Source organism: Terrapene carolina, unplaced genomic scaffold (assembly GCF_002925995.2).
Source record: "Terrapene carolina triunguis isolate 2854851 unplaced genomic scaffold, T_m_triunguis-2.0 Scaffold111, whole genome shotgun sequence".
NCBI lineage: Eukaryota > Metazoa > Chordata > Testudines > Emydidae > Terrapene > Terrapene triunguis.
This window is the reverse complement of record NW_020664462.1, coordinates 3,000,875-3,012,971: the sequence shown is the minus strand read 5'-3', so window position 1 is coordinate 3,012,971 and position 12,097 is coordinate 3,000,875. Positions and strand designations below refer to the sequence as shown.

At 47.0% G+C, this 12,097-nt stretch overlaps 1 protein-coding gene across 1 annotated transcript in view; it reads left to right on the top strand.

The window, feature by feature from the left end:
• Nucleotides 1–736: 736 nt before the first annotated feature.
• Nucleotides 737–12,097, top strand: part of PTH1R (parathyroid hormone 1 receptor) — a 175,081-nt gene continuing 163,720 nt past the window's right edge. The window contains exons 1-2 of the mRNA XM_026652120.2: nt 737–873; nt 1,906–2,302. Of these exons, the coding sequence (XP_026507905.1) occupies nt 2,228–2,302 (75 nt within the window). The 5' untranslated portion in view covers nt 737–873; nt 1,906–2,227. The remainder of the gene's footprint in view (nt 874–1,905; nt 2,303–12,097) is intronic.

Below are 12,097 nucleotides of genomic sequence, written 5' to 3'. Positions count from 1 at the left end.
ATGCGGTTCCTATGCAGCCCCTGAAAGAAACCTCAGGCAGCAGAGACCCCCCTCCTCGGGCATGAGCTGAGGCTAGCGGGGAGGGCTGGCTGCTGAGGGGGGTGGGGGGGTGGGAGGTGTGGACAGCTAGCCCTGTCTGGTGGTCACATGGCGGCCGCCACCAGCCAATGGGGTGGCTCTTATACCTGCCTCTTTGCTCCAAAACCACACACATTCCCTGAGATCTACTCAGACTGGTATAGAGGGGCAGCAGAGAGGACGAGTTTGCATCAAGAGCAGGATTATGGCTCTCTCTCTCACACACACACAGGAAGCCCGACTCTACCTTTGCAGGGAAAGAGACCCTTTTCATAAAACTAGCTAAAGGCACCCATTCACAGCCAAGGGCAGCGCTCTCTCTCTCTCTCTCTATATATATATAGGGCAAAGCAACCGTAGAGACTTTTTTCCTCTCTCCACAAAAATAAAAGAGAAACGCACTCTGCGAAAATTGGATGCTTTTACCGCCTGCCCTCCAAAGATCTTTTCTTGCAACGATTCCCACCCCCCTTTAAAAAAAAAAATCACAACCCCTGGCAGAAACCTGCGGCTTCTGCAACAATCAAATCCAATCCATCAAACGATTGGATTCTCCAAGTTCCAAAAAGAAATCCAGCCCCAGCAACCCAATTAAATCGGGGGGCATTATTTCGTTATTATTTAACTCACCCCCCCCCCCCAAAAAAAAACCAGTAGACAAGAAGGGCTGCCGCTCCGCCCTAAACAAAACGAAAGCCCTTTGCTTAGGGAAAGACGGTGCCTTTTCTTGCAGCTTTATGAATGAAACTGACAGACAGCTCGGAGTAACGTTCCTGCCGTGAAACTAACAAGCTGGTAAATTTCATCGGTGGGTGTTGGCTGGGGGTGGGAGTTGAGCACAGAAACAGGAGGACGTTCTAATCTCCCGATTGTCTTGTCTTTTGTGTGCGTGTGGGTTGGTGGAAGCGGCAGGGTCGATGTGTTTTGAAGGCAACGATACAAACGGAGTCTATCCTGGGCAGCGGGTAGATTTTCCCAAATGAAAAGTGTACTGCCTTTTTCTCTCTCTCTTGAATCTCCTCTGGTCTATGTGGAAGTAAAGGGACTGTCAGCATGTTCATTTCGTAAGTGAGTCTAACGCAACAGCCGCAGCAAGAGAGAGAGAGAGAGAGAGAAAAGCAACAACTTTTACTTGACTGGGCTGTGGTGATTTGATTCTTGGTTGAGGACAGGACAAGAAGCTTGTGTGTGTGCGTTTGTGCCAATGGAAAAGCGTAGATTTTGGAAAATTTCATGGAGTAAGTGAAAAGAGTTTTTGCTGCAACATCTAAAATAAACTATTTAAGGTGGAGGGGGAAGAGCAGCTCTTCAGCCCCACGCTTTCAGCCCATACTCAATTGGCTTTTTGAAACTGCAGCTCCTTTGAGACAGACAGAGAGGGAGAGAAGAAGAAAAAAATCCGTATTTGTAACTAAAACACATTTTGCATCCAGGGAAGGCTGACAGAATAAACCTCTTGTGGAGCTGAGCTGCGCTGAAACATACAAGCAAAAATACCCAGCAGCACTCCTGTTTGCATAAACGTAATTGCGAAGTGAAAATATTTCCAACTTTTTTTTTTCATTTGTAACTTTCTGATTTGTTTGCTTGCTTAAAAAAAGCTTTTTTTCCAAACTCCCCCCCCCCCACCCCCAACCTCAAAGATAAAATTACTAGCTCTAAAAATAAAGCAGTGGTTAAAGACTCCCCCCCCCCCTTCCCACACCTCTCTCGCTTACTGTGTGTTTGCGTTTGACAAAGAAATTATTTGAACTTCCCTCTGCCTCATAAAAAGGAAGCAGAATAGCAGTTTTGACATATGGATGTGATTTTTCTGCTCTGAGACAGATGCACACACAAAACAAACAGCACCGGGAACTGCTGCTCTGACTGAACTGGGTGTTGGTGCTCCCTTCACATGGACTCTTTCCCTACATTTCTGAAACTGCATCGATTTCCAGCCATGAGAAAGCGAAGCAAAGGACTGGGGTTTCTTGTCATGTGCCTCTCTGGCTAAAACTGTGGAAACAAACAAGCAAATAAAAAAAAAAAAGCTGGGAAGGAAGAAAAATAAAAGAAAGAAAAAATCATCTACGACTGGATCCCTGGAAGATCCTTCGTCCTTCTACTTCCCTTAGAGAACGTGGATGCTGCAATAAGTCTCTTGGCTATGGGATCATATTTGGTTTATCACAGCCTGGGTTTGATCCTCTGCTGCTCGGTGTTGAGTTCTGTCTATGCTCTGGTAAGTTGCTAAATCTTTCTCCTGCACATTCTGGAGCAATTGTTTCCTTTAGCTGAGGCTGTTTCCTTGATGAGTAATTTACTGTACCGGGATTTAGAAACAGCAAAGCGCTGGCTTTTTAGATGAATGTTTGATTTTGCTGGCAGATCTGTGCGCTGAGTCCTTGCTGCTGTTAGTCTGAAAGCGGCTACGCCAGATGAAATTAAAATGACTGTACTTTCGGAAGAATTTTCATTACCCACTTCCAAATTACTTTTACACTGAGTTGAGCCAGCTACTGAAAATAATTGTAGGATCAGCCCCACTCCACCCTCTACCGAAAGGCATCCTATTAATGGGGACAAAATGTTTGTCCACTGTTCCGGATGACAATGTTAGTCTTAATTTAATCATGTTAAAGCTTAATTTCAGCAAACAATTGCTTTCAGCTCTGGGAGTGACTCTGTACAGTAGCATACTGGATCTGTTTTGCAGTCCAAAACGTCAGCGCATGGATGGCATATGGTTTATACTCAGGGGAATGAAAGTAGTATTAACCCTCTATCATCTAAGAGTGTGTTCCATCTGTGTGTGTGTACACACATCATATAGAGTGATTTTATATGGTGAGACTGTTATTATATGAGGAGCTAATCTCTATTAAGACAACTATCTTCCTGAGTGGAACATAAAGAGGTCTAGATCTCAAGGTGGTACGACCAAAGACGACTTGCTCTGCTCATCTTTATGGATGAAGCGAAATGTCATAAGACATCAGTTTTTGTACATCAAAAAACACACTGTGTGCTCCGTCAGCCATTAGGTTACAAGACTATTATATATTTCTTCCTCGCTCTGGCATTGTTATTACTGACCATGTTTGATGCTGGGCAAATGGGTAAGGAGGTCTGGGGTCACTGCCTATGATCATGTCCGCTTTTAGATGTAGAAAATGAAAAGTGCTTAGAAAGGGATTCGGTCCCCCGGCCCTCACTCAAACAAAGTTCCCGTTGAAATTCATTTGGGAGTTTTGCCCGTGTTAAGGACTTGGGCCCATTGCTCGGGGATGTGGCAGAAGGTTCTAGTGTTATTTGTTGTTTTGTTGTCGTGTTGCCCGTGCAATGGCTCTTAGTGAAACAAGAAAAAACAACTAGCAGCACATACATTCAGATTATCTCTAGACTCACCCCTCTCTGTCTTCGGGGGGAATAGGAACTTAGTCGCATTTGAAAGAAAATCAGTGTACGCTGCAGAGATGTGCCGTTCAGGGGCTATAGAATGCGTGGGGTTGAAACAGTTGATGTCTGATCATGTTTCTTCTCCCTGAGTCCATAGATGTTGGAACTAGGGGTGCTACCGCACCCCCTGACTTGAAGTGGTTTTCATTATATACAGGCTTTACAGTGGCACCCCCACTATAAAAATTGTTCCAGCGACCCTGCCTGGGTCTGATGTTGAACAGACCAAAAGCCAACATGGTCAGTGACTTCCAGCCCACTTGGGGTTATACTATAGTAAAATATGTGCCACCTGCTAACATCACATTTCTCAGACCTGCTGCAATTGAAGTCAACAGCAAAACTCCCATTGACTTCAATCGGGGCCCCCGGCTGGTGTTGATGAAGTACGGTCACTTGAATCTGCTAAATCTGTGTTGCCACAAACGCTGGGAGCGAGCATGGGGCAGGAGGATATGCTGTGCTATCCATCTCAAGCCTTCCCCGCTCCCCACCACATAGACACACTCTGATTCTGCTACCCTTGTGATCGCTGGGTTAACGAGCAAATAGGCTGTCTCCGTTCTTGTGGATTTTTAATGGATATTTTACCAGTGAATTATTCATTGACAGACACCAGAGCTAGAGAGAAATCCCAGCAAACAGACAACTTCAGATCATAAACTCTGGGATTAACTCTGCAGCATTGACCGGAGACTGAGATCCTGGCATGGGACTGTTGTTGATTGTGCCGGGACTCAAAGCTTGATTCTGCTCGCGGGCTGATGTAAATCAGGAATAAGTCCACTGAAGTGAACGGAGACACTTGCGTAAGTGCAAGAGACATCAGATCCGCTGTCCTTTCCGGGGGAGCTGCACACTCTCTGGCGCTTAGCATTGTCACCGTTCACTCTCGTTGCATGCAGAGGGCCAGATTCATTGCTGTGTCACTCCGGTGTAATTCCATTCATTTCAATCAGGCGCACGCGGAGCTGCAGGTTCAAAACACCTCGGTCGCTCTTAAAACACTGCAGTGAAGAAAGTTGTCTGAGGGACTGCAAAATCGCCCTTAAAATCCATGGACTGGGAAGCAATTCTTTATTCCTCTCACCTCCTACTTAGGAGGAACACAGGGGTTGTGATCCTGAGTGTTGAAAGCATGTCATGTTGCTGACCTGCAACCTGTAATACAGAGCAGAACTTTATCTGTGTCGGGGGCCTGAGTTTTAACCTACTCTGAAAATGAACATGAACAATGCTGTGCGGTATTAACAGCTTGCATTGATAGAGCGTCTTTCATTGCTCCAATACTACAGTGATACGGGCCATATATGTAGCTAGATAGATGCTAAAGGCTCCCAATATGTTTAATAGACTATTCTCAGACAGGAATCACTGAAACGCAATCACCTCTGGGGTGTCTGGCAGTGATCACACGGCATAACAGCAACGGATTCGGGGCAAGAGATATTTTGGCCACAGACTCTGGGGCAGATCTTTGCTAAAAGTGGCATGTGACCTTTAATGTCCATGCCCAGCAGACAGGACCTTGGTTAACAAACTCCCAGCCAGCGAACTTGCTTTATCAATTTCCAAAGGACAAGGGGCCACATGGACCCCCCGGGATTTGAAGCCGTGGATCTGGGGAATCCAGGGACTAGGTTCTGATCACTTTGACTTCACCGGGATTTATCCCACCGAAGTGCGTGGCCCCAGGTATTTTAAACCAGATGCTTAGATCGCTAACCCATCCCCTGCAACTTTGAGTTAGACCAGCGGTTCTCAAACTGTGGGCAGGGACCCCAAAGTGGACTGTGATCCCATTTTAATGGGGTCATCGGGGCTGGTGTTAGACTTCCTGGGACCTAGGGCCGAAGCCAGAGCCCCACGGAAGCCATTGGGCTTTGGCTTTGGTCAGTCCCTCCCCGCCCCCCCGGGGCGGCAGGGCTCGGGTGGGCTCAGGCTTCAGTCCCCCCTCCTGGGGTCATGTAGTAATTGTTGTTATCAGAAAGGGGTCACAGTGGAATGAAGTTTGAGAGCCCCTGAGTTAGACCATTAAAGAGGGAATGCAGGGGAGATCGAAATTAGGGGTGTAAAGTGCTATGCAGTATGTTCTTCAGCAGCTACGAGTGACGGGCAACATCTTGTCTGCCTGAACCACTTTTCCATTAGCTTGAATGTTTCATACGGATAGGATTTTTCAGCCTCAATTGCAAGGCAATGGCATGAAATCTAGTGTGCAGTGTAAGGTAAGAGACAGGACTCTCAGGGTTAAATACGCCTCTCTCGTTATACTGTTGCAACTCCATTGAGCCTGATTCCCCACTTATTGACCTCGGTGTCTATCAGGAGGAGCCCCGCAATGGAGTTGCAGCAGTATAAAACTGATGCAGGTTGGGGCGGCTCTGTTTTTTGCCGCCCCAAGCACAGCAGGCAGGCGGCTTTTGGCGGCATGCCTGCGGGTGGTCCGCCGGCGCCGCGCCATCGGTGTCCCCGCCGCCGAATTGCCACCGAAGCCGCGGGGACCGGTGGACCTCCTGCAGGCATGCAGCCAAAAGCCACCTGCCTGCCGCCCTCACAGCGACTGGCAGGCCGCCCCCCGCGGCTTGCCACCCCAGGCACGCGCTTGCTGCGCTGTTGCCTGGAGCCGCCCCTGATGCAGGTGATATCAGACTCAGGCCTTTTGACTTCAATGAGATTGGCGGGACCGTAAGAGTTCTGGATTCTAATCTTTTGCTGTCTGTGCAAAATAAGGCTTTTAGGGTGGAATTCTGCTCTCGGCATAAACCTGGAGAAATTGCACTGATTTCAGTGGAGTTATTCCTGATTTACGCCAGTGTAAATAAGAACAGGAGTTGGCCGTTAGTGCTGGGTTCATACAGGCTAGTGCGTTTGTGCCTGCAGTCTGTGTGGTGGAGACAAAGAGTTTCTGAACTTTGCGGGGCAGTCACTTGGAGGGAGATGGTTTGGTCTGAGCTGCAGAATCCTGAAAATAAGGGGTTTGTAATAGAAATGTTGCATGCGTCAGAAACTCTGTGTGAGGGGTGTCACTAGAGCATAGGACAGGGGGAGACCGCAGGCACTACATTTTAATCCTAAAGGGGAGTTTTAAACATCTCAGCAAAAAGACTTCCCCTAAAAAAACCCCACAATAAAAAAAGCCTAGGGATTTTTTCCAACTGTTTCCGCTTCTCTCTCTTTTAACCTGGGTGCTTTAAGTGCATTTATCATCAGAACAGATGCTCTGTCAACAAGCCACTGTGCTGCATTCCACATGTTTCATCTCTCGCCTGGCTTCATGGCAGAGCAGCTCAGTTTCACGTCCAAAGAGCCCGGGCCACCTCCTCAGCTGGCGCAAAGCAGCATCGCTCCAATTGAAGTCGAGGCCGATATCTGTCGCTGAGGAGCCAGGCCAGTCGTTTTTGTAACTGTCAGCACCAGGGTCCCTGAGATCTGAACATCTCGTCATGCTCTTGGTGCCGCTCATGTTGTCAGCATCGTTAAGAAATCAGAAGTAAAAGTTGCCAATTTAGCTGATGTGCCAGGTAGAACAGAACAGCCCTGCCATGGTTTTTTTTTTTGTTTAGGGTGCTTCATGATTTGCAGGAGTTTCTGGACCAGATTCTCAGGCAATAGACACCAGCGGGGAATCTGGCCATTTGTGCACAAATCAGCTAGGACTCAGGGTAGCTAGGGAAGACGGATTTACGGTGGTGCTGTTTTTACCTCTTTGCTTTTCTGATTAGAGCCACGTCTTCATGGAATTTGGCAACGGGAAGGGTTACATTACTTAAATTACAAGCTCTCTGGGCAAGGACTGTCTCTTTGTTCTGAGTTTGTACAGGGCCTAGCGTAACGGATTCCTGGTCTAAGACCTGTGGAGCCTAGGCACTATGGTAATACAAATAATAATCATAGATTGCCTTCTTCCTTAAATAATTTACAGCTAGAAGGAACGGATCATCATATTCTGTCCCCACACACTGTCAAAAAAATCACATCTAGAGAAGCTGTAATTCTCAGCTGTCCAATTTCATTAAAAAGGCTGTCCTGAAGTGCGTAAAACAAGGTCTGAAATGTTCTTTTTTTTCACACATGGGAGGCTGCTGATCCAACCACAGTATATTTATGAAAGATAAAATTTTTGTTATTGTACTTTGGGATTAACAGATCTCCCTGAACTATAAATATTAAACCACAAAATACAAAGCAAACAAACCTCGGCACCAGAACATTGCGCGGGGCGTGACTTACAAGCCGAGAAGTTCCGAGGTCCCATGGCAAATCTGACCCGAACGAGTTACATTTGGCCTAGGTGCTGCTGCCTTTAAAGCGAGACGCGTACAAGGGGTAAATGACTGTGTGACGAGGATGTCAAGCTGCAAACGAGCGCTGGGCGTGAGCTTACACCGTTCTACAGTTACACAGAGATCTGCTTGAGCTGCACATTTCACATCTACACCCCCCCAACCGACAGATCAGGGCTTTGTTGTTGGTTTTTGACGCCCTACAGCAAAAACATCCGGTGGCAATGTGCTTTGAGAGACCAACGTTGTTATTTAGGCTGTGGCTGTTTCAAGAGGCCCTGGTCAAAGTTTAGGACTACCAGTGTGCTCAGCGGTGCACACACAACCAAAACAAAGCCAGCCGCTGCCCAGAGATGCCAGTTCTCCCAACTTTGTCGCAAGCCTTGTGATAGTGGCTGTTTTTCTTAAATGCCCAGCTCCTGGAGTCCTGACTCTCCGCTTTCATTTAAAAAAAAATAGTTTCTGACCCTGGTGGTTGAGGAGAAAAGCTGGAATTCGCAACCCCTAAACGCACAAAACCAAGAAGGCCAATAAAAGAACCCCAGATGTATTATTCTTCAAAATCTCATGATTTTTAAGCTGCTCTCCCGTGGTGGGGGGCCTGACTTGTGATTTTTGGACCCTCCAAGTTGGCAACGCTGAATAAAAGTACTACACTAATGCACTGCACTGTGGCCTGGGCTATGCAGAAGTCAGAAGATGATCATAATGGTACCTTCTGGCTTCCAAATCTATGCGCAAAACCCTAGTCCCATTGAAGTCAGTGGCAAAGCAACTTCTGACTTCAATGGAATCAGGATTTGACGCTGTGAATTAACACAGGAGCTTGGGAGTATTATTAATGAATTGTACGGTCTGATTTTCGATAATACTTAGTCCTGCCTTGAGTGCAGGGGACTGGACTAGATGACCTCTTGAGGTCCCTTCCAGTCCTATGAGTCTCCGATTTTATGTCTCCAACAGAGGCAAATTTAAAGCTGCCCCTTGTAATCATGTGTCCTTATTAAGAGGCCACATCTACATTACAGAAAGAACAGGAGTACTTGTGGCACCTTAGAGACTAACAAATGTATTAGTCTCTAAGGTGCCGCAAGTACTCCTGATCTTTTTGCAGATACAGACTAACACGGCTGCTACTCTGAAACCTACATTACAGAGACAGTCCCAGTGTAGCTACGGCCGCATGGTGCCCTAGTGTAGACGCACTCAGCGTCGTTACGTCCACACTGGGAGGTTTACTGGCATAGCTCTGTCACTAACGGGTAGGATTTTTTTTCACACTCCTGACCGATTTAGCTATGTCGGTATAAAATTTAAGTGTAGACCAGGCCTGATTCTCCTCTCATGTAGGGCTGGTCTACATTAGATTGACCCAGCTACATCACTCGGGGGGTGGGGGTGAAAAATCCACACCCCCGAGCTACGTAGTTAAGCCGACCTAAATCCTTGTGTAGACAGTGGTAGGTGGAGAGAAGAATTCTTCTGTCACCTCTCGGGGAGGTGGATTAACTACAGTGATGGGCGATCCCCTCCTGCAGAGTATTAATCTACTCCCTAGACGATATAGTTTCCTCATCCCCATTAGTACTGGGAAGCCTTTTGAACGCTGATCCCTCTGCCGTGCACTCACCCCCTGAAACGGACGCCATCAAAAAAGAGAAAAACCCAGAGATCTCCATTTTGGGTAGGCGGCTTCTCTGCACAGGCGGAAAGGTTTCTGTATCCACTCAAATCCTGACAGAGGCGAGACTGGGTCCCTTTATGCGACTGCGATGCATATAATAAATACGAGGAATAATCATCAAAAAACCCAAATAGGTTCATTAGGGCAAGTGAAGGAAACAATTCACCAGGATCTATCAAAACCTTATTAAAAAATGTTCAGAGCAGGGAAGAAGGAATTCCCTCCTGAAACGCTTAATATCATCTTGTTTACTGGAACACAACTCATACTCAGCAATTTGGATGCTTCAGGCTAGAATATACAAGACCATGAGCCGGCTCTTGAGAGCTATTATAATAAATACTTACTTTTATGTAGCAGCTTCCATCAAAGACACCAAGCAGCAAATGAATGAATCCTCTGCTGATGTGCAGCCGCCTCTGGGGCGGAACGCGGCAGTTCTTGAGCCATGCACAGTAACAACTACTAAAAGTCAGCAAGTGAAGATTAATCTTGAGACTGCAAGAAGTGTTTAGATAGCAGAATGGAATTAACGGAATACAATTTGGGCAGAATAGGTGTGGGGCCGGCAATGGATGACAGCAATGCCCCACATTCTGCTCTCAGACCCACTTGCTCGTCACCATTGCTATCCTTGAGGACACACGGGTGTAACTAAAGGCAGAATTTAACTCAGCCTCTAAATTGCTCTGCTAGGAAATAAGAATTCATATTTATCCTGCGTACACTTAATCCGAGCCCTTTCTTTTCAAGTCATTGGAAAGACTCCACTTAACTTCAATGGACTTTGCATCAGGCCCTATATTTACTAAAGGGGTAGGCCTTAGCATATTTTGGTTTCGGGGTGCTTTGATTTCCGGGTACCCACTCGAGACCTCTTAAAGGGCCTGATTTCCAGGAGGTGAGTTTTCTGAAGATCGGGATTCTCTCAAAGTTTCTCTGACGGGGCACCCCAAATCACTAGCCCCTTTTGAAAGTTCAGGCCTTAAACATTGCTAAAGAACTTCAGAATCAGTGGGCTATTGGTAAGAGAATAAATTAAGCTAAACTCCTCAGGGCAGAGGCTGTATTTGCTCTGTATTTACACAATACCCAGCACAATGGGCCCCTGGTTTGTGATTGGTGCAACCACAATACAAATAGTAAATACTAACTACATCTAGCTTAAGGCTGAAGCATGTTGTTTTACAGCTAACTTATACATTCCCTCTGCGCTCCTGGGACAGCCAGGTCAGAGATTCAATCCTATGTTTCTTGCGCAGCAGGGGTAGAGCATGCTAGTAAAGGTCCTGGAGCCATCCCACCTTTATTCCTCTATCAGAAAATATAAGGAGAAAGCCCTTGTGAGGTTTCACTTTTGGAAACCTACAACGGTTCATTCCTTTTTAGATTGCCTGACAGCAGCATCGCTGAGTTTATTTCTCTACAGATTTCTTTGTATTGATGCCTCCCATAATGCATCTGGGTTGCTCCTCCTTCAAACACTTTGCTTCCCTCTCGTACACACCCGCTAGGTGAGATCCTCAGCACATGTAAATCGGCAAAGCCCTGTTGGAGTTTGATGGTGCTCTGTTGAATTACACCAGCTGAGGGTCCGGCCCGACATACACACACACACTCATTGGCCTTCACACTTATACCCTCTCACGCAGATACAGACATCCTCACCTGCACACAAACGGCACCGGCTAATGCTAACTAGACATAAAGGGGGTCTAAAGAGATATAAGGTCCATGTAGGGATTTGCACTAGTTTAACTAATTGATTTAAAAATCAGTTGGATTTTAAACTGGTGCCAGCGTCATGTGTAAACCAGGTCTCGCCTTTTCACACTCACAGACATTCAGGTGCCAATTTTCAAAGCCAGTTCCCAGGGGCACGCTTTATATCTCTCACGCACACACACTGTCACGCTCACACACGTTTTCACATCCAAACCTAACACAGACGCCGTCCACTGTGTGCTCGGGCACAATACAGAGACACTCGCACATGTCACCGCCAACATGGGACTGGGAATCTAGCATAGAGTGTGAAAAGGATTAGCCCGAGGATATTCACCTGCATCTCTTTAACTTCCCATGTCTCTTAACAGCCCTTCTTGCAGATAACTAGTCTCTGAAGTCCTAGTTAGGTGTCACGGGATGTCTTGATCACGACAGGGAAGGGGAATAACAATGGTGAACACAAACGCACAGTTATGGACCCAGAGAGACTAGGGTGTAAATAACACGGTGATGGGCACGGATAGAGCTGAGAAGGGGCGTTCTACACCAGGGTCAGATTGAGGCTCGGGCACTAGAGGCCCGTGCCTAGAGTGTGTATGGAAAGGCCAGAGCTGAGAGAAAAGGCATTCCCCATTGAAGCATAGACACTATCGGTGGGTGCATAGGGTCCTGGCTTCTGGAGTCCTGTGACGATGTCAGAATCTCAGCGGTAGTACCTTTCTAGCCCTCCCGGTCCCACGGCAAGCTTGAAAAGTGCAACCGACACGGGGACGTCTGCCGGAGGGTGTGTCTGCGCCGCAATCAGCGGTGAGACTGCCGCACGGCTGGGCATACCTCCGCTGGCTTTGATCCAGCTCGCTCCAGTAACAAGAGCAGTGAA